General features: G+C 43.5%; 1 protein-coding gene and 1 long non-coding RNA gene across 4 annotated transcripts in view; one reads left to right on the forward strand and one right to left on the reverse strand.

Moving 5' to 3' along the window:
• Positions 1–1,227: 1,227 nt before the first annotated feature.
• LOC134560329 (uncharacterized) lies at positions 1,228–8,072 on the reverse strand. The gene is made up of 3 exons (XR_010082717.1): positions 5,880–8,072; positions 4,787–4,995; positions 1,228–1,998 (listed from the first exon to the last, which is right to left on the reverse strand). It is a non-coding gene; the product is annotated as an uncharacterized LOC134560329 (long non-coding RNA).
• Positions 8,073–10,196: 2,124 nt separating this feature from the next.
• CLTCL1 (clathrin heavy chain like 1) overlaps positions 10,197–21,347 on the forward strand; it is a 34,466-nt gene continuing 23,315 nt past the window's right edge. For 2 of the 3 annotated variants that reach the window (XM_063415826.1, XM_063415828.1), the window contains exons 1-2: positions 10,197–10,680; positions 18,942–19,149. In XM_063415826.1, coding sequence (XP_063271896.1) covers positions 10,639–10,680; positions 18,942–19,149 — 250 coding nt within the window. In that variant the 5' untranslated portion in view covers positions 10,197–10,638. The remainder of the gene's footprint in view (positions 10,681–18,941; positions 19,150–21,347) is intronic. The other variant, XM_063415827.1, reaches the window with a different exon arrangement.

The raw sequence follows: 21,347 nt of genomic DNA on the forward strand, positions 1-21,347 counted from the left end.
CGCAATAAAGCAAAGGTTGAAGCCCAATTGCATCCACCTGCCCATGGAAAAAGCTTTGTAAGGAACATCATCAGCTATTTTTCCTCCTGGAATAATGCAAGTAGGATGACCAGGACTGAATGCCCAAGGACTTATTACTTGTAATTTAACTCTTGTGGAAAGCCAAGAACGCTTAAAAGGCAGGATTTTGATGGAGACTCAGACAATTCCAGGTCATCTTCCCCCCTGAAAATATACAGGCTGCTAACAGCACTGCAGAGGAGACCTGTGAGTCATTTTATCTGTTTCATTGTACATTGCTGATACAGGCTGTTGGCATTTCTGGCATTTATTTTTGTTCCCAAAGCTCCACACAGTCATCCAGCATGGACAGGAGCTGGCGGGGTTTGTTGGTGCCTTTGGGCTCCTCCCCACACGTGCTCAGAACGCCAGGCAGGCGCAGGCAGGGACGATGCAGAGCCCACCTTGCTGCAGCCAAGCTGCCACTGCCACCTCCCACCTCTTCTCCACGTGCTCCCTTTGCAGGTGTGACTGAGCAGAAAATCCTCATCACTACATACTGCATCACCATAAGGAGACAAGGGGTTTTTCCTAAATGACATAGTTGCAATAATTCAGTGATGGGTTAGTTTTCGTTGAATGACCTAAAACTGAATTGCAAAGTGCAGGGGAGAAAACAAGCTTGTGAGGGGCCTCTTATGAAGGCACCAGCCTTGAGACACAGAACAACCCTGGCATGCCCTGAACTGGCATTTGTGGCACTGCAAGTGTAACCTTGTTCTCAAGACTTAAATATACTTCTAGATACAAAGTGCTTTAACAACTCTGATTTGTCCCTTTCTGATTAGGTGTCAGAGTCTTCCCAGTTAAACCAAAATATCACTGGGAACTTTTGTGCTGAATGAAAGCAGAAAATACTGAAGATCCCTCTGTTTTTTATGCACATGCCTCCTCTTAATGCTCGCTTGTATTAATTTGAAGAATACAGTCCCATACCAGTACTATTTGCAGAAGTCCACATAAGTTGTAGTCCTGCTCATCTATCTGATCTTTCATCACTGACTTAGGAAAGTTATTTTCCTTAGCCAAATCCCTCAGCAACTTCCCATGCCATCCAAGCAATACATTCATTACTGAAACTTGTGTGATTTAATAATTTCCTGGCACAATAATTCCAAAACGTGGGAGGAAAAATGGAGAAAGATTTTTCCATCACCAGGTATTTATTTTACTGCACGAATCCTTGCTCTTGACCCTTTTGAATGGCTTTCTGTTGAGCTGGATTTCGAGTGCTTGTCAAGTCTAAGACCTTCATCCTTGCAGCCAAAGGTGGAGGGAGGGAAGCTCATTTACAGGAATCTGATGTACCCGACTGCTGTAACATTTCCACTGTGGATTTCTGGAGCTGTTTTCTTTTCCACAATCTCCACAAGCTGAACAAACACCTTCTTTTCAATCACCTGCTCTACTAATCAGTTTTTGAAATGCAATATTGAGGTCTTACTCTCCACTCATGCCAGCTGTGCTGGGTTTACAGTGGCAGCCTGCCAGGAACACGAGGGCTTCACCTGTGTCCAGGTGAGGTAGGATGAAGAGGACAACCAAAGCAGCTCTTCTGTGGGACACAGCCCCACCTTGCTGGTTTCCATGTGTTACTGGACACCAAAGCAGCTCTTCTGTGGGACACAGCCCCACCTTGCTGGTTTCCATGTGTTACTGGACACCAGCAGCTATTGGCAATGACAGAGCAGTGGGGTCTGGGTGCATTAAACAGCAAGACACTGGAGCCTTAAATTAGGAATGTACTTATTTAGGAAACAGGTGTGTATTTATGTTGAGTACCACATTAAAATCATTAAGCTTCCTTATATTTTTGCAGTTGGGCACATGTAGATGTACTGCTGAGTCAGCCTGGCTGCGTTAATGATCCCAAGAGATCTCCAGGGAGTGTCTCTGCTGCCCCACATGTCTCAAGGGTCAGGATTATGAAGCTGATTCCTGTGAGAACAATTTTTGTTTGTTATTTGAGAGAATCATTAATTCCAAAATACTCTTCCCTGGAGTAGTGATAAATAAAGGCATTAGATAACATTTCAAGATACATTTGTTGAGCCTCTACCACCTTTTTTTGTACTGCCCAAAGGTATAAAATGAACAGTCAAGAGAAGGAAGAGAACCTCTGATGAGAGTTGGATGCTCTGTTGTCCAATTGCTCAGTCATCTGTAGGCCATGTAGTACAACATAATGTAGTTTTATTTTAACTCTCATCAACTGCTCTGCTGTTTTAGTACCTCTGTAGTAGGGAATGACTGGAAGATTGCCAAGTAAGGGGAAGTCTGTGTGTGAACAGCCGGGAGGGATAATACGTAAATCTGCTGGAAAGAGGCAATTAAAGGCAGCATTGAGATACAATGAAAAATAGACAATATTGAGCCTCACAGAAATAGCAACATAAACAGCAGCTACTGTACTGTGAAGTGAACTTTGCTGTAAATAACTGCATTTTACAGAAAACAGATGGATTATGAAGTCTGTGAGCAGCCTTACAGAAAGCAGTTTGGTCTTCAGGAACACATCCATGTTGCTGTTTGGCATGTCCCCCTGGCCCAAAGGGACAAAAGGTGGCTTCTTGCTGCTGTTGTATTTACAGAGTCCAGGGAGGAGCTGCAAAGCTGGATTACATGCAAGCCAAGTAGAGCTGAAAATAATTCTGCATGTCATATGTAGCTATGAATGGAGATGACGAGGAAGTGATATCTGAGATCAGCAGTGTGATAGATGCTGCCTTGTTGTTCTGTGACCCAGCAGCTGAGGAGGTCACACAGCAGTGAATGCAGCAGGAAGCCCTGCCCAAGCAGAGACTGTGCCTACATCTTACCACGGCCTTGGCATCACCAGCAAATCCAACCACATCATTCCTTGACATGAGTGGGTGGACTGGGAAAGGACAGACCATTCCAAAATGTTTATATCATAAATGAGAGTGGATTCAGGCTGCATTTAAATCCTATGGCCTGGATTTGACTACCCTTGTTTTGGAATAATTGATTAAAAAGCTCAGGAGTTCCCTGTGTTCTACCATTTATTCTGCTATTTTGCTGCCTTCATGCAGGAGTATGACTAGTCACAGTCCAGATATAGCAAATCAAGCTCCCGTTTGCAGACACAAACTTGGCAATATGCATTAACTGAACACAGTTCTTGCATCAGACAACACATCATGTGCTGTCTCAGTCACATTCTGAGCTAGAAGAGAAATATGCACATATTTAATGACCTTTGGGGCCCATGAAAGTGCTTATTTCTTAACACTAAACTTGTTTCTTTCAGTTCTTTAGTTTGCCTCTTCCAGCATGACCGAAGAAACAAAAGAAGAGCTGCTTATTATTAACATGTTTCAGTCTTCATAAAATGGGTAGAAACACACACAGATGACTCACTTTTGGTGTGCTGTAGCTTGAGCCTTACTCCATCCAGAATTTTAAGCACTAGACTCTGGTTGAGCTGGAGCAAATGACTTGTGGAGAGCTAAGATGAAAGAAGGAAAATTCTGGCACTGGGGGTAGAAATCATCCCTTTGCTTCCTCGTTGCAGTATGGCTTGGTTTAGAAAGGAGGCAACTAAAAGCTCCTCCATAACGACCTTCATATATTCTTTTTGAAATTAGTACTTTATTAGATCACATTTTTCCATAATAAGAACCAAAAATCTGTGAAGAAACATGACAACAAAATGCTAAATAAATGGTTTAGTTAGCACTTTGTATGCTTCCCCTTTTATTTCTGTGTTTGCTTAAGATACACTACATATCTGGAACAGTTTGCCAAAAGTGTGATGTAATTTTTTATGTTTCAGGGCATCCCTCAGGCCTTTAGAAAAGTAGAAAGTACCAAATACTCTTTAAATTCGGGAAGATCTTTTTAGAAAGATTAATTATACCCTAAAAAGACAGCATTGTAAGTTCCCTCTGGTGCTTGTTAAGGCCTCTGCACAGGTTTTCTCCCTCTTTTCAACATTCCTCACACAAGCAGCATCAGTTACACTGAAAGCTCTGGCATAAAGGGGCACAGCTGTCCTCATCTTGTGTCATCTAAATTCATTCCAGTGACAGGGTTGTAAAGTGCTTATGTATTGCTTCTGCCTAGCAGGCATTGAGCATTAGTAGGAATTTTTTTTAGGTAGACATTTGATTATGAGGACTTTCAGCTTGTAAACCTGTGCTTGACTACTTCTTATTCCAGCTCAGCCATCTTGTTTGTTGTCAATAATCTAAAAGGTAGTAAATGTGTGATGGTCGAATCTCTCTGGGAAAGATCTTTGTGTTGTGTTTGTATCTCGAATATTCTAGTTGAGACTGAAGTTCCAGAAAAGCCAGTCTGTTACATTCAGCTTGTAAATGTCATTAAGAAGCAAGAAATGCAGAGAATTTCCATTAAAACCTGTTCCACAAACAACTCCAGACAGAGAAAGCCAGGAATGAAAAAGAAAATGAGAGTGAGTGACTTTTATCTTCAGCGTCCTGAAGTCCTAAAGCTGAAAAAGTAGAAAAAAACCCACAGCTTTTGTGTTACATAAAACAGCATTACATGGTCTAACAAAAACCTATTTTTGAAGGGGAGAACACAGTTCAGAAAATAATGGTGGTTTTGGAAGAGGATTTCTGAACCTATATTTAAAGCTAATGCAGACAAAGGTACAGATTCATATACACGCAGGAATTTGGGCATAACAAAAGGGAACAAAAATATTTCATGAACAATAAAACTAATTCAAGAAGGTACTGACCTTGGTCAGAGATTTTTTTTTCATGATTTGCACTGACTGCTTCATAGATTTGCCAGTAAAGGCTGAACTCCCACTTCAGCCATTCCTTCTAAATAAAAGTCTCTCCATTCTGGCTGCCTATTTTCATAAAACTTGCTGGAATCCGGTATCTTTGAGCTTGGTCCTCTCCATCACATATGGCTGAATTTGGCCAGTGGTCTCAAAACTGACTGTGGGGGGGAAAAGGAAACAGGCAAACATAGTGAAAGCACACTCATAAAGACTTGCTTCCTTCTGAGGATGGGGAAATTCATAGATGATGAATTTAGAGAGTACTTCTTTCCAGGAGTAGGAGAAGGGGAAATATATTGTAAATACCCTTTAGAAAATAAAGTCTGTTTATCATCCGTGTGGTTTACAACTATATTTTAAAATGTAACTCAGTTTCTGCTTTTCTTGGCTTCATTCTCTTTCCTGGGTAATATAATAATGTTAAGAAAATGAACACTGAGGTTTTCCCTCTCGAGGGTCTGTTTCAAAGGAAATAGCTAAAAGACCCTGAAATATATTCAGCATTTCTCAAATCACTCTATTAATCTGCAATTGGACAACACTGGCCTTGCTGTAGGACACTTGTGATAACCAGCAGACCCTCCAGGTCCTTTCCATCCCTTTCTCATTCCCTGTTTATTCACTGACTAGTTCTGCTCCTAAATGGTAATTAAGGATCAGATCCTTTAGGCTAGAATTTTACTTGGTCTATTATAAACATAGCTGGGTTTGTGTCCTTCCAAACCTAGTGAAATTAGCAGGAGATGCACGCTGGATTTATATGGGCTACCTCCTGTCTTGCCATTGCTCATATTTTCAAAGAGCACATTCAGTCTCTACCCATTTGATGAATGAGCTGCCAGAGAAAACACTCAGGAGGAATTCAGCTTCTAAAAAGGCTGGTGTAGGATGCAGCCCTGATGCAGGATTTTGAAGACAGACGTTGACTCCCCTGCCCTTTACCCGGCTTTGCGTCACTGACCACTGCACCCCTGTTTTTACAAGGCTGGGCTGGAGGAGTTGCAATTTCAGCCGAGAAACTGCCATGCAAGGAATTCAGCACCTGTGTTGCAAAGCCTGAAGAACACCAGTGCCCAGGGAGGAGCAAACAACTCTGTGAATGCCCAGAGAGCATCGATGTTGGTGTCCTGCCCATGGACAGAAATGGCTCCTTCAAATGGAAATGCTCCTGGAAGGCAAGACAAGCATACTGTTTGCACATTGCAGGTAAATTGTGTATCACCATGGCATTCTCTGTGGGGAACATAAACACCTCCAGCCTGCACTGCTACTGCCTCCAGACACTCCTGTTCACTTGGACATTAAATGCTATCAGAATCTGCTGATGGAGATGATGATCTCCAGCAGAGCTTTCATGTGCAGGGAATACAGGATGGGGCTTTATATACTGAACTAAATTCATAAAGTGACCTTTATCAAGAACATGTCAAGAGTAAAATTCACCAGAACAGGACTGTCTTGAAATGCTAAGCACATACAACAACATTCTCCTGTCAAAGAATGAATTAGACATTAAACAGTTACATGTTAAGCAACTCTGCAACATAATCTTTACATTTCAAATAACTTCTTCAAAAACATTACAATTTTTACCAGCCTGCTCTAAGGAGCTTGCACAATGACTTACAAATACCACAGAGAAAACTCATCCAGAGCCTCAGAGTGCTTGGTATGACCCAGAGTTATGCATTCAGTAAGAACAGATGGAAAAGGATAATTGAATTCCAGGAGAAAAGAGCATTATTTGAATGGAACTTTGCAGTAAAATGAAGGACTGTAGGACAAGGGACAGTTCTGGATGGGAGACAATGATAGAAGACAGTTCTTGACTCAGCAGCAAGGAGTTTGTTGGAAGGAGAGAGAAGAGGCAGAGGGGAGGAAAGGGGCAGACTCTGCCGTCTCCAGGAGACAAGCTGGAAAGAAGTCCAAGGAGCAAGGGTGTGGTTTGAAAAACAAGGAGTACAATTTCAAACTGGATTCTGAAGCAAACAGATCAGTCAGTGAGGGCTTTGGGATGCACGAAATGCAAATTTTCTCCACAAGAGACCGAATCAGAACTTTAGGAGTTGTTGTGACACCCTGTCAATTGCTGCACCAAAACATCTTTGTGCTGTGAGTGCTGATCCAGCGTTCCCAAGGTTTGCATTTATCTGTTAGGCAAAACATCGATGCTGTGACAGTGCCAGGCAGCATTCATCTGAGAACAGATGTGGATCAACACCCTGCGTTCAGTGCTCTGCCACATGCAGCAGCTCTCCAGCAGTCTGCAGTGATCATGCACAAGGATGTGCAAGTCCAACCCACAGACTCCTTGTTTCTTGGAGCTGCACTTTGAGGAACTCTCCAAGTGCTTGGGTGTTCCCACTCAAGCAGATCTCCTGTAGTGGAGTCTTTCCCATACAGGGCAGAAGATGTGCCGGTGACATTTTTACCTTCTGATATCAAAACAGGAAAGTGGCCAAACATTTGGAAATTGAATATTTGTGTAGTTAACCAGTGATTTGAACGGATGTTGTTGAGCAAGAAACTGAGAGAAACATTTAAGAGAAATGCACATTGTTTTTTCGGTGAGACTTCCTTGGCTGATTCTGTGGGAAGAAGACTGGGAACGAACATACGACATTTTTCCATGTAAATAACAGCCCCTCCAAGACAAAAATGTGGCTCTTCTCAAACATTGGAAAAAGAGCATCGGGCTGCCATCCATAGGACGAGCCAGAAACCCAAATATTTGGATGAGAGCAACTTCTAAAAAAAATAGAGAAACATTTACCAGGAGCTTTTCCATTTGCATTGTTAAAGGATTGCTAGGGATTACACCCTTCTCAGCTGCTGAGGGCTGTGGCTCTGCCTTGTACAAAGGAGCAGGGGAGTAGCAGTCAGCTAATCACAGGGGCACTAACACAGCAAACCATTAGAGACCTTTTACATTCCTATTCAACAGACTATAGACTGCAGGAAAAATACCTTAAATAAGGTCAGTAATGCCTTTTCATTGAGAGACCCCAAACTAAATATAGAAAACAAGGTTAAAAGGCTCAGTTAAAACATCAGTGCACACAGCTGACAGTGCAGAGGTCAGTCTCTGTAGCTGCAGAAGCTCAGCAGGCTGCAGAGTGGAGCAAAGATGGCAAAATACTTTTCCTATTTTTTTGATTTGTGCCAAAATGTCCAACACTCTCAGCTCACTTTTCAGAGCGAATCACACTTGCAAAGAATCCAACCCTTGGGATCAGCAAAGCCAGGTTTTATAAAGGACAGATACTTAAACACAGAGCAGTGCAAAGAAGGTACAAATGAGAAAGACATCAGCAGACAGAAGTGTGGCAAAGCACTTTTACATAAAGTGAGATACTTTTTTTACTACAGAAATTATGGGATGTTGTAATTAGGATTTGGCCAGCTGGGAGTGGGCATGAAGGATTATATTATTAAAATTGGAGTGAAGAAATATAACAGACCTTTAATTTTAATTACACTTTAAAAGAGCCTCGGTTTCCTTAGCCAGTGATCTTTCTAGCTCATGACAGCAGCTTAGTGCCAGACTACAAAGACTGCACACAGTACACAGTGACTTACATGCATTTGTAATTCTTAAAAATAAAAATATCTCAGAGACAAATATGTTGCTTCTTTGTCACAAATTTCTTTAAAATATCAATGATATAAAATATATATCTTATAACTATGTACACTGCTTAAGAGGTACTACGCAATTTGTAAAATAAGTGATGAAAGCATGTGGCTTTTGGGAATTTTTTTAGGAAATAGATACAAATTAGCAAAAAATAGGAGCTCTAGATGTAATTAATTAGCATCCATAAATTGAATGTTTGAGGGGAAATTGACAGAACAAACTCACTATACCAATGGGCTGGTGCCGGATATGTCCTGATGTCCCACTTTGGACCACATAAAGAAAAGTTGTCTTCACTTTACCTCCAGTTTTTCTTCATTCTTTTGTGAGACCAGACCTTGGTGTGTAACCCCAATCCTGAGCCCTCTGGGGAGAGCTACAGATCCCAGATTTCTGCAGGGATGGGCTTTTAGCAGCAGCTCATTCCCAGCTATCTGTTCAGTGGGCTGTTCAGTGTTTCCTCAGTCCACTGTAGACCATTCCTCACCAGGGATCCCCATGGCTGCAGCCTGGGACTGTGTGTGCCTGTAGGAACCCAGGTTTCTAAGCAAGCCATGCCTGCAATTCCTTTGGAAACTTAACCCAGTTTTGGTAATTCCCAACTCCATGTATTAAAAATGAACGAGGTTAATTGAAAATAATGAGGTTTTAAATTGTAATGTATATGAAATTGTTGCAATCTGCCTTCTGGTTTTGAGTCTTCAGGGGTCCTTTGTTCAGCTTTGTATTAGAGATTCTCCTACAGTCTTGTATTTTCCAGAGCTGACCTCTCTGGGAAAATGTGAACAACACAATGCTCTGGATAAAACTGTGGGAGCTAGCACCACTGCAGCCATTTCCACCTCAAAGGATTACTGTAATTTAGGGGAGTAGAATAGCACTAACATTAACTTCATTTCCCTCATCTAATGCTAATGGGCAGACTAGGAGTGAGAGTAAAAAAAAAAAGGTGCTGATGAATCTCTTGCATGTTGGACCCTTCTTGGTTATTGAATAGCTTCCAACCCACAATGTCAACTCTTGGGGAAGGAGCCCTATTTCTATTTAGAAATTGAACAGGGGAGAACAATGGGATGGTTTTCATAGCTAGTAACTGGTCATAAACCTCCTCACCTCCTTTCGGGCATGACTGCAAGGAGCAAAGCCCACATGGTGCTAGGGTAAGTCAGCGGGTGTTGGGCCAAGGGCACCCATCTGACCCAGCCAGACCCCAGTGCCTTTGGGCTTCTGGGGCTGCCGAGGAGGAGCAGCAGGAGCAGGAGAAGGGTCGCATTTCGGCAGAGCCAGCCGTGACGGCAGGTGCCATGCAGGCGGCTCCCGCCTTCCAGTGCCTACCGGGCAGCTCCTGGGTGTTCCCCGTCTTACTCCTCACCTCCGGCGGGAGCCCCGGGGCGCTGAGGGGAGCATCGCCCCAGCAACGCCGCGCAGCTGTGGGGAAGGGAAGGGAGGAGGCCTGAGGGTCCGTGTGAGGGTGGGCAGGGGGTCGGTGTGAAGGCGGGCCGGGAGGGACCCCGAAGGCCGGTGTGAGGGTGGGCAGAGGGCCGGTGTGAGGGTGGGTCGGGAGGAGCCCCGGGGGATCGGGTGGGTCAGGGGGCAGCAGTGGGGGTCGGGGCTCGGGTGGGTCAAGGGGCAGCCGCAGGGGTCGCGATCGGCTGGGTCAGGAGCAGCCTCGGCCTGAGGGCGGGCCGGGGGCAGCGCCGGAGGGCGGCGGGCAGGGGGCCGGGTCACGTGAGCGTGTGTGGCAGCAGCGGAAGGATACCGGCACTGACAACCCCTCCCGCCCCTCTCCGCTGGCCGCAGCCGCGGCGGGGACCACCCTCTCCTCAGAGCCCTGTCCCCAGCCCGTGCCCTCAGCGGGAGTGAGGGATAGCGGGGCAGAGGAAGGCGGGAGGGTGAGGGAGGTGACGGCGATGGGCGGAGAAGAAGCGCGGCAGGGAGGGACTATTTGAGGAGACCCTGGCAGGCCGGTGAGGTGCGGAGTGATCCCGGCGAGTGAGCGGCCCCGCGCTGAGGCCGAGGAGGGCGGCGGGCGCGCCGGGCGCCATCCCAGCGAGGGCTCCGCGCCTGCGCCGCTCCCGCCGCCGTGAGGGGAGCACCGGCGGCCGCCCCGCTTCACTGCCCGCCCTTGCCCCGCGCCCCTGCCCCGGGGAGCTCGACCCCAACCATGGCTCAGATACTGCCCATTCGTTTCCAGGAGCACTTCCAGGTGAGCGCAGAGGGGCAGCGGAGAAGCCGCGGGGTCGGGGTCCCCCCTCTTCTGTCTCACCCCGTCTCTAGGAGAGGGGGGGCCGCGGCCTAGGCGGGCCGGGGGAGCGCTGAGGGCGGGGAGAGGGGGCCAGGCCGCAGGGGGGGATCTACTCCGTCCCCTCCTTCCTTCCCTCCGGAGCGTGGCCGCCGTCCCGCTGGGCGCCGCGGGAAGGCGCGCGGGGCCGAGACCGCCCCCGGTGCGGACTCTGGGCTGCCGCTTCTGTTCATCCATCCGTCCGTCCATCCTTCCATCCCCGGAGCTGCGTCCCCGCGGCGTGCGGAGCGGCCGCGATTTGTGCAGAGTCACTCGTCGCCTGAGGGACCTCCCGCTCCGGGGAGGGGGCGGCGCCGCGCCGGAGCCGCGCTGCTCGCCCCGGGCACCGCGGGCTCTCCCCCGCCTCAGCTTGGGTGGACGCCGCAGTCTTGCAGGCGGATTGTGGTTTTTCCCTTTTACCCAAACGACCGTCAGCCTCTGGATCGCGAAGGTTCCTGGAAACCTTTTTTGTGTAGCTGTGAGGAAATTGGTGAGATGAGGTGCAAGAAACCATTCGGACTTGGAAGCTGCACAGCCACTGTCCCTCTTTCCAAACATAACAGTATTAAAAAATCCTCCCCCAAAATGACATGGTTCTGTTCTTAATATCCTGTGAAAACCGTAATGCCAGCATTGGAAAAAATCCATGGCAAATGGATGCAGCACAGACAAACCGATTTATGTGTTTCCTTGTGACCTGCTGGTGAGAGAGGTTTGTAAATGGAGTGAGAGAACAGCAGTCTCTGAACGTGCAGTTTGAGGCAGGAATTAAAGGAATTTGCTAAATGAATGAGAGAACAGGAAGTGGACTTGGCAAGTCATCCTTCTGTAGCTGTACCGCCCCTTTCTGTCAAATCAGGCATCCATTTCAAAATACGAACTGGGTATCAACCCCCAGTGTGGCCTGCATGCCACTCTGGGCATTTCAGCTTGGGAAATGGTTACGGCCGCTTTCGGCTCCCTTTGGGAAGTATTTTTTTGTTTAATTGTAAGAACTGTCCCGGTGACCCTAGAAAGAGCTCTAGTCTGAAGAAAACAGTAATTAGAGTGAATTCCAGAAATACCTAATCTCTCTGTCCAAGAGAGCAGACACACCTGTGTCCTCTGAGTTTTCATGGCTTGGTAGAGTTTAACAGGGGGAAGAATTCTACTGTCACTCCACCCCCTCCCTGCCAGTGTCCACTTTAGCAGTGATTATAGTAATCTCAAATAGGTTCATAAGAGCTATGGAACAGCTGTCTGAGTAAGAAACATGGGATCAAAAAGTGATTTTGATGTCAGACTCTTCTTAGAGAGCATATAGCTCTTACTATTTAAAACTAGCAAGCATAACCAGTCCTATTGATTGTGTTTGATCTATACAATAGCAATGAGCAGACATCACACTTAATATGCAAGAGGTGTCCTATGCTGCTTTGCATGTTAATTGACTGTTTCTGTGATTACCAGTGTTGTGTGTCTTGCAACACTGCCAATATCAGCATTGTGCTACCTCAGGTTTGAGTGGGGGGCTGCCCACCTGCTTTTCAAGGGATTCGTACTGAAGTCATACGCTATTTTTTGCTCCTAAGCAATTTGATCTTATTGAAAAGGCTAAACCTGTGCTTGAGTTACTTTTCCTCAGCATGAAAGCTGCATGGAGGAGCAGGGGAAACCCTGGGATGTCTGTTGCTAACATGTAGGAACAAACTTCTTCAGCATTCACTCTTTCCTGCTTCTCTGCAGGCTGAGTGCAGAACCTAAAGCAGGACTGTTACAGAGAGATTGAGATCAGCAGTAGCTGGGAGTAGGCAGTTGCTGCAGGGAGCTGCAGTAGCCTCCTCCTGCGGCTTCTGCCGTTGTCCCTGCATGGTGGGATAAACAGGGAGGGAAAACAGAAGGAATGTAGGAACTCACAGTGTTTGCTCTGGCTGGGTATCTGCAGTACAGTTATGTCAGCTCTAACTTATTTTATGTTGTAAACTAGAATCAAAGATCATGAGTTAATGTTACATAGTGCTTGTTGTTGACTGGTAGAGAATTTGTGAAAACATTAGGCCTTCTCTTCGTAATACTACACAGTCATACATATTTAGCCTTATCAGATTTATCTCTCCCCTCTCACATTCCTTCCAAGTAATTGGCTTGACTATGGTTAAATTATCATATTTAAAATTAATATAGTAAATCTACTATGCTGCTTTATGATAAAGCCAAAAAAGTTACAATTCCATGTAATTGTTGTGTGTTTCAGTGATCCTAAGTTAAATCTTTGTGCCTTAATTCAATCTGTGTACTGTTCCTACCTGTAGCCTTTTTAATTAATACAGCTTTAAGTGATTAGAATGTCAGTTAATGCTATAATTAATTCCAAGTTCAGCCTGTTGCTGGTGAAACATTATTTCCCTTAAGTTGAGTGTCTTCTCGAGGTAGTTGTATGCGCTTTACTAAAAGAAGAACTGAACCATACAGAAAGTGCTCTCCAGAGAAGCTAAACATAAGTTACAGTGCTAAATACTGAACTCTTCTCTCCCACTCTCTCTTGCTGGAAGTAGATAAATGGTAGTGTGAAGTGAAACAGGGATCTTGTCCATGTAGAATTGGAGGAGTGCTAGGGATCAAGCAGACTGTTTGTTTACATTGATTGTGCAGCTCATTTTGTCTTATGGTGATCATCTGTAGTAGCTCCAAGCCTGCCAGTCACAGGGCACGTTAAATTTGAAGTTATTACAGCTTGTGTTTTCAGGTCCTGAGCTGAAGGATGGAGAATAGTTGCAGTGAAGAAAAGATATCCACATCTTGATGTGGTAGAAGGAACTCAAAGTCTGTTTGTTTAGCGCCATTTAATGCAGTTGAACAGTTATTTTTAGATATGAACTCTGTCACTGTGAGTCTTAACAAATTCATAAAGAGCTTCCATCTTGCTCATTTTTTCCCAGAGGATGTTGGAGTTTAAGTTCCATCGCAAGGGAGAGGAATAAGACAAGGACTTAGTTTTTATCTGTCTGGTGACTGCCCAGCTGCAGCAGTGCAAACGATGCCAAGTCCTGTTGCAGTGAATTACTCGTGCATACTACTTAAGCTAATGTGATTTAATCAGGTTCTTAACCCCAGTGTTTCTGTTGGAGCAATGAATTATAAATTATTTACCAGACTGAACTCTTCCAAGGGAATTGTAGTTTACAATGAAAGTGCAGTAAAAGACCAAATATACTGGTAGATAGACTGGGAGCAATACCACTGGAATCCAGTGTACAAAGTGTTCCTGATCTAAAATTAAACTTTTCCTTCACTTAGTCATTGCTGTTGTCTTGAAAGCTTTTCACTGTGCCTCTCTGAGCTTTTTTCAGTTCTCACTAGCAAAAACCTTTGCTTGTCTATGGGGAAAACAGTTGCTTAAGCGAGATCTCAGGTTCCAAGATTGGAGTCATCATCCCTTCAATGCACAGACACGTAGTTCTGCTTTCTGTTCAGTAACTGATGCAGGCTCTTGAGCACAGACAAATACTGTGAGAAAACCTGTGTGCATGACGTGCTCTCGTGCTGCACATCTTGGTGCAGGACTGACAAGCTAAGCTATCTTTGTTTTAAGCATAAAGGATGTAGATTGACTTCCATAATTTTCAAGACAAAATCAGTTTCTGTTTGGATAGCCTGACTTGTCTTAATAAGAATTACTATGTTGTGCAGTAGGCACGGCTGAGCTGGATGGCTTTCATAAGTTTGCTTTGGCTGGACATGTGGACTTAAGAAGCACTTCAGGATATTTGCAAGCTGTAAGTGACTTTGTAGATTTGTATTCAAAAGGTAGGGCTAAATATTAGGTCTTGATGAAGCTATTCAGTGATGAGGAGCCCAGATTTGCTCATTGGATTCAGAAGTGCCCTGCACATGGTAGTGATAACTCGCTCAGTAGGTGATCCAGTGCTCATCACAGACATGGAGAAATAGATTTTTGTGTAGGCAGTAACTGTCACTTGGAGTGGAAGCCTAATTGCAGCTGCAGCTCAGACCAGTAGTCCTGCATGTTTTGGGTCTTACATACTTCCTTGGTGTCCCTCAGCTGTCAAAATGGGAACTATTGCAGGAGATGAGGTGAGGGTGAGCAGTTGAGCAGGAGTGCCCAACAGTTACATGCACATCCTTACTGGGGATGATTAGAGCTTTATGTAGTCACATGGGTAAGAGTTATGGGAAACTATTACTGCCTTCTGGGTTTCTATTATGTTTAAAAAGATGTGTGCTTACAGAGCTTTTAGCAGGCATTTTTTATTTGGGTACATACAGCCTCTGTCCAAGCCTTACTCTTTTCTAATGGCCTTAGAAACAATAGTTGGTGACCTCTAACAAGCATTTATACTAGAATTATGTGGCATAAAGCTGAACTGGGATACTTCCTAAACTTTTGAGAGATGCAAAATTCACAGAGGTCTGACTCCAGCATTTAACTGATGGTAGGTCCCAATTAGTGGAGTGTCAGTATTAGACAGTAAGGCTTCATTATTTCCCGTTAGAAAAAGAGACTTAGTTTGAAGACTAGAGGTACCAGTATGTGAGGTGGTTTGTGCTGGCTCAGTCTGCATCACTGCACTCCACAGTAAGGGAAATGCATTAAAAATCTCAGTGTTTAGTAGAGCTCCTGTCAAGAGGACATCTTGACTTCATTTCTTAGCAAGTGGTACAATGCTGGTAAAGAAGGTGTAAAGACTAAATATCAGATCAATAATGGACTTTCATCCTGAATATCTTTGTATCTTCATTCATGTTGAGAAACAAATAATGCATCTTGGTTTAATCTTTACCATGTTAGTAAGTTCTCATTATCTATAAAATGCTTAAAGATCTTATGGTATCTAATCCACTCTAAAGTAGTACTGGATATCTTATGAAGCAAAAATCTCTGTTTACCTGGTTCCTTCAGCCTGATAGTGAAAATGGTTCTACGCTATGTGTGTAGCTAATGGGTGACGGGGCAGGAGAGGCGTGAGGCTGTTACTTGTAGAACAGAATGTTACCCTTTCTCCTACAGCAAGGCTGGCTGTAACCTACACGGGGGTGTTTGGTAGGGCTTAACTGGATTACCCGAAAGTAAAATGTGGGTGAAGTCATGGTAAATGGAATCGTGGACATCATAGTAAATACCTCTGGAGTGACTGTGTAATGCTGAATCTTTCTTTTCGGAAGAAAACAACCTTAGTTTGAGAGGGTACTGCTTGCCTAAGAAGCATGATAAAAAACAAAAATTCAGTTGTAGTTGAGAGGCCTGTTGTTCACTCCTTTATGAAAACAAACTGAAAAATTGCCAGTTAATACATATAAACCTCAGTAATGACCCATAGCATCTTCACCTGAGGCCTTTTAAGATACATAGCCAAGTGTATCTCTTAAGATACAAGCCAAGAGGCTTCCTACCTCCTGTAATAAAGTTTCATCTAATTTTCTGCTTGAGAAAGGGGGAAAGGTGCTTTAGCACAATTGTTCAGATCATCGTGGAATATTTGTCCCATCCAAGGTAAAAGTGATGCTGGCTGATGTCTTTTATTTGATGATAGAAAGATTCTGCTCATATTCTTCTGCACAGTCAGTAAAGAATATGCCTCTTACAGTGCCTCACATATCTCAGGGGGATACGTACCACTGCCCTAATGGTAGGAACAGTCTTCAATGTTTTCAGTCTGCTAAACTGTGAAGTGCTGTCATCATTGACTGAGGCTTGCAGTATTCACATGACCATCCTTTAGGGAGTACTGGCATTTAGCCTTTAAAAGATGTGATGGGTTTCCCTGATAATAATGGTGGCAGTGATACTGGAGCAGAATTTAACATAACCCTTTCTGAAGCCTTTGCTAGATTTTATAGTAGTTTAAATCAGGGGTTTTTAATACCAGAGCAAGAGGCAGAATCACGCTTGTCTTAGTGAAGAGACCCAAAATGTTTTCTTAACAGGGACCAGACTTTGAAGTGAATAATGGTGGCTTTAAAGCTGAACTTCAAGGAAATGCCTCCAGGTTCTCACTTTGCAAAATGAGTGGCCAGGGGCTGTCTCTTGAAGAGTAGGTCAAACTGAAGCACACTAATTGAGAAGAGACCTTGAAAAAGCTGTGTTTCTGCTTCAGTGCTCTGGAAATACATCTGAATTTGGATTAATTAAATCAAGTTAGGAACTTAGCTGTGCTGCAGTCAAATCTCTTGACTACTCTTGTGACACTGAATCAGTCTCTTATAATGGACTGTACTCTGTTGGCAGATGGACTCAGAACATGCTCAACTTCAAAGTGCTTAAGTGTCAACTACGTGAATGTGTAATTTGTGACAATGTGTGGATATTGGTGTAGCGCAAGCAACAGTGGAATTAAGAGCCTGTCGTTTACTTCCCTGTTGTTCAGGGTCACAGAAGTTGATGGAGCTACAACTTGCATATTTATTGAGTGCTAAAATGTTGTGTGTTACATATGAAAGGTACACCAGTTGTCTTGGTATGAAAACTTCTTTCCTTACCGACACAGAAACCTGTAATAGCCATCTAGCTCGTAGATTTGTTTTTAAAACTCTGAGTGCAACATGATCTGATGACGTTGTGCCTAGACTTTGATTCTTTTTTTGGAATGAATGGTACCTGCTGAAGTTTACTGTTGTATATGAAGTATTTACCCCTGAAGTGAGGTGTTAGCTGAATGGCTCTCAGTTCTGCTAAGAAACACTTATGGCAATGAGTAAATGTCTTTTTATGCATTCGTACATTTGGCTTATATTACATTACTGAAACCTGAGTCTGTTGAGATTAGCAGTTACTGAGCTGAATAGCTCTTCATTAGCCAGCTCAACAGAAAACAAACAATTCCTGAGGCATTCTTGGGCACAGTCCCACTTAAAGGTATCTCTGTTACATACCCAATTTACGATTTAGTGAGTAGCATTACAGAAGCTTTAACAAGCCATGATCAGCCAGCTCAAACACACTAAAACAGTGTTTGTGACGCCATCATGGGACTTCTTGCCCAAGGGATTTAACCTCTTGTAGGAAGCTCCTGGTGGTAAGTGTCAAAGGAGCAGAATGACTCAGTGATGCTGGTGGTGGATTCTATCCTATCTCCTTGAGGGCAGTAGTTTTTCACTTGCAGCACACTGAAAAGCGGTGTAGGTTAATCCTTTGAGAAGCTTCAGTGAAGCTGATACAGTTCCTGTGCTTGAAAAGCATCGCTTTGGGGCATAAAGCAGGTGCTCAGGCTTGTCACTGTTATATAAAATGCAGCTTTACAGACGTACCAAACCACGGTGTGCTACACAGGTAAATCTGATTTACTGTGGACCAATGGAACGGTGATGTTTGTTCACTGTCACCTCCTCCTGTTAACTGAAATTGAGAGGGAACGAAAACAAAGTTAACACAGAACGATGAAAATGAGATATAGCAGTCTAGTAGGGGAGTCTATTTGGCAGCTCAGAATGACTCCAGGTTACATTTAGAGTAAAATTTAACAACGTTTAACAAACAAGGTACATTTACTTTGTTTTTACTGTTGTCTGGTTGAGCACAAGTTATGTTTTTAGAGCTAGACGTACAGCTGGAAGGGGCCTTCATTACAATCCCTGCCTTTGTTGTTGAGCCTAATGGCATCACATCTTGGGCAAGGAGAGATGGAATGACTGCTCCTTTTAACACATCTTTCTTAGCTTTCACTGGTAAGAATTAAGTATTCTATGAAGTAAGATGAACAAGTTCACTTGTAGGCCAATTGAAACCTGCTGTGTAGACATCCTTCTACGCTGTTGCTAGGAGTGGGTTGCATAAGGGTAATTGATTCTTTCTGTACTACCCACTGATGCTGAGCACTGTAGTTCTGCCACTGAAGTTCTGAACATCAAATTTACCAGCCTTGCTGAAACTGGAATAGTGATGCTACTGCTGGTGTACACTTATCCCGTTACTAGAACCAGGTTAAGCAATGCATAAATTAAAACTCCTTTTGGTTTGCATCAATATTACAATTTCAGAATATCTGTAGGACCTGAATACTGACAATTGTGTACTTCTTTGCCTGTGGAACAAAGAGACTCAGAAGATAAATCATACTTCAGTGGTGTACACTCTAGTCAGAGAAACTTGTCAGTCTTGCATTTCCTTCTGGAGGAGGTTTCAGACACAGAGGCTTGACTTAGACCTTCAACATGGGAAGTATAATAAAGCACTCTTTTTGTCTTTCTAGCTCCAAAATTTGGGCATTAATCCAGTAAACATTGGATTCAGCACCCTAACAATGGAATCTGACAAGTTCATCTGCATAAGGGAGAAAGTAGGAGAGCAGGCCCAAGTAGTGATAATTGACATGAGTGATCCAACAACACCCATCAGACGCCCAATTTCTGCAGAAAGTGCCATCATGAATCCAGCCTCTAAAGTAATAGCACTGAAAGGTGAGTGACCCTTTATGACTGCAGTATGAAAATTACTGTTTAGCTGTATTACTGCTTATTAATGCTTTTAAACTTTATGTAAACTTGCTAAGAAGAATGTATATGAGGATAAGAATCCTTGCCTGAACTTGCATGCTGTATTTTTGGCAGTAGATCTTTCAGTAATCTTTGGATGATTTGACTCCAAGTGGGTGTGAGATGCTTGGACCTGGCACTGCAGCCTCCTATCCTCACTGAGGACCAGGTCAGCATCTGGTATACTTTCCCTTTAAAGAGGTGTTGTAAACATAATGGACACTTGTATAGATGAACAGTAGTGTAAAGCCATATTTTCTGTGCTGTCCTGGTCCTTCCTTGTAGCTCTGAAGGTTTTGCTAGATAGTGAGAAAAATGTTGTTAGGATGGCCAGAAAGTGTAAAAGTCTAAACATAACAAACATGTCAGGTTTGACAATCATGAGGTCTTGCAATTAGAAGACCTCTGCTTACTGCTACCTGTGGTGTTGTTACTGCCTTTAAATAGCACTCTGAGCTCAAAGAAGTAATTTTTATTTCATGTCTGGCTCTTGTCTCGAATGACCAACATCTGGTATTTAATCTCAATAACTCTTACTGACTATGTACTTTTCTTCCTGCATCTTATCTAAACAGATGGTGAGTGAACTTTGTCCTGACATTGTATGTTTGGTAGTACAGAATGGTCCAATCTCATAAAAAGTACTGAACTTTAAGGTAGCCATTTGACAGTCCACTCCATGGCCAGCTGGGGGTACTTAATCCTCAACTGGTGTTACAGTGATCATGTTCTCCATTGGCTCATTTCTAACCATTTGGCTGTTTTGACTATTGACTGTACCAAGTGAAGGAAGAGAGTGTGCTTTTAATGTTCGTGTGTATATGTGATGGAAGTACAGTTGATAGACAAAATGAAGTTGCAATATTTTTATGAGAGACCTCTGCTAGCATGTCCTGTGTGCTATTCATTTCTGCCTTGGTGTTTATTATTGTGAAAAATCACGGTGAAATTACTTGGGGGTCCAAGAAACTGCCCTCAGAACTGGTGCAAAACATTTAACTTCTTTTCGTTGATCTCAGGGTTATACTGACATCAGGTGAGGACTAAAGTGAATATTTGACTTCAGCTGAATCTGTGATTCAGCTGAGATAGTTATGCATCTTGCAAAGGCCTGCCCTACCCTGGGTATGGGTAAAGGTAATAATGAAAAAAAATTCCGATCTGTTAAGAGTTTACTGTCCTTTATCTTGGACCCCTTTGAACAAACTGTTGGCAAGGAAAGTGCCTTCTCTACACTAGCAGAGCTTCATCTACCTCTTAAAGGAAACTAATCTAGTTTTAAAACTCATATACTAACTAAATGGGTTATCATCAGCTTCAAAGAATATAGCTTTATTCTTGCCAGTTGAGACTTGCTCAAAAGGAGTATTGTTCTGTCCATTCAGAGTGAATAAATCTGTCCTCTGAATCGACAAGGTTGAGTTAATGATGTCATGTTAACATGCCAAGTTGTGTTGTCAAGTGTTGCAAACTTAATGATCTCTTCATAAATAATTTAGTGATCAGAAGGTTGGGTAGAAAAGAGGGTTAATAGAGCTACCTGACCCATATGTTATCCATGATAACCTGAAGACATGGTTTGAGTCAGTCTGTCACTGCAGACTTTTCCCTGCTGAGCAAGTGAGGCCTCCATAGTCAAAGTGGTTACGTATTGTGACTCAGTGTGCCATGATGGGGAGTTGCTCGTAATCCCAGGATTACTGTGCAATAACTGTAGAAACCCACCCTCAGAAAAAGAAATGAAATGGTTCTTGATTTTAACTGATGTACAGTATGCACAATTTCATTTCTGGATTGCATGTGGCATTCTCCTGATGTACCAAGATTTATGCATTGTCCTTGTGTTCTCAGTCCTCTTGCACTGCTCTGTACTGGGAGTACTCAGCAGTGGGTGTTAAGTGGAGAATGCAGCATTCGAGGGTGCTTCCATTCTTTATGGAATGGAGAAATGTCATGCTCCAGACAACTGAAATGTAAATTCTTGTGCTGATGTTCAAAAATCGAATCTGCTTATTTGTTACACCTGTGTAGTCTAAACAGAGTCATCAGTTTGGTAGTTTGATCAGAACAACCTTAAGTCTTTTCGTCTCGAATCTTGGCCTAATAAAGTGTTTGAGTAGACA

Source organism: Prinia subflava, chromosome 19 (assembly GCF_021018805.1).
Source record: "Prinia subflava isolate CZ2003 ecotype Zambia chromosome 19, Cam_Psub_1.2, whole genome shotgun sequence".
Taxonomy (NCBI): Eukaryota; Metazoa; Chordata; class Aves; order Passeriformes; family Cisticolidae; genus Prinia; species Prinia subflava.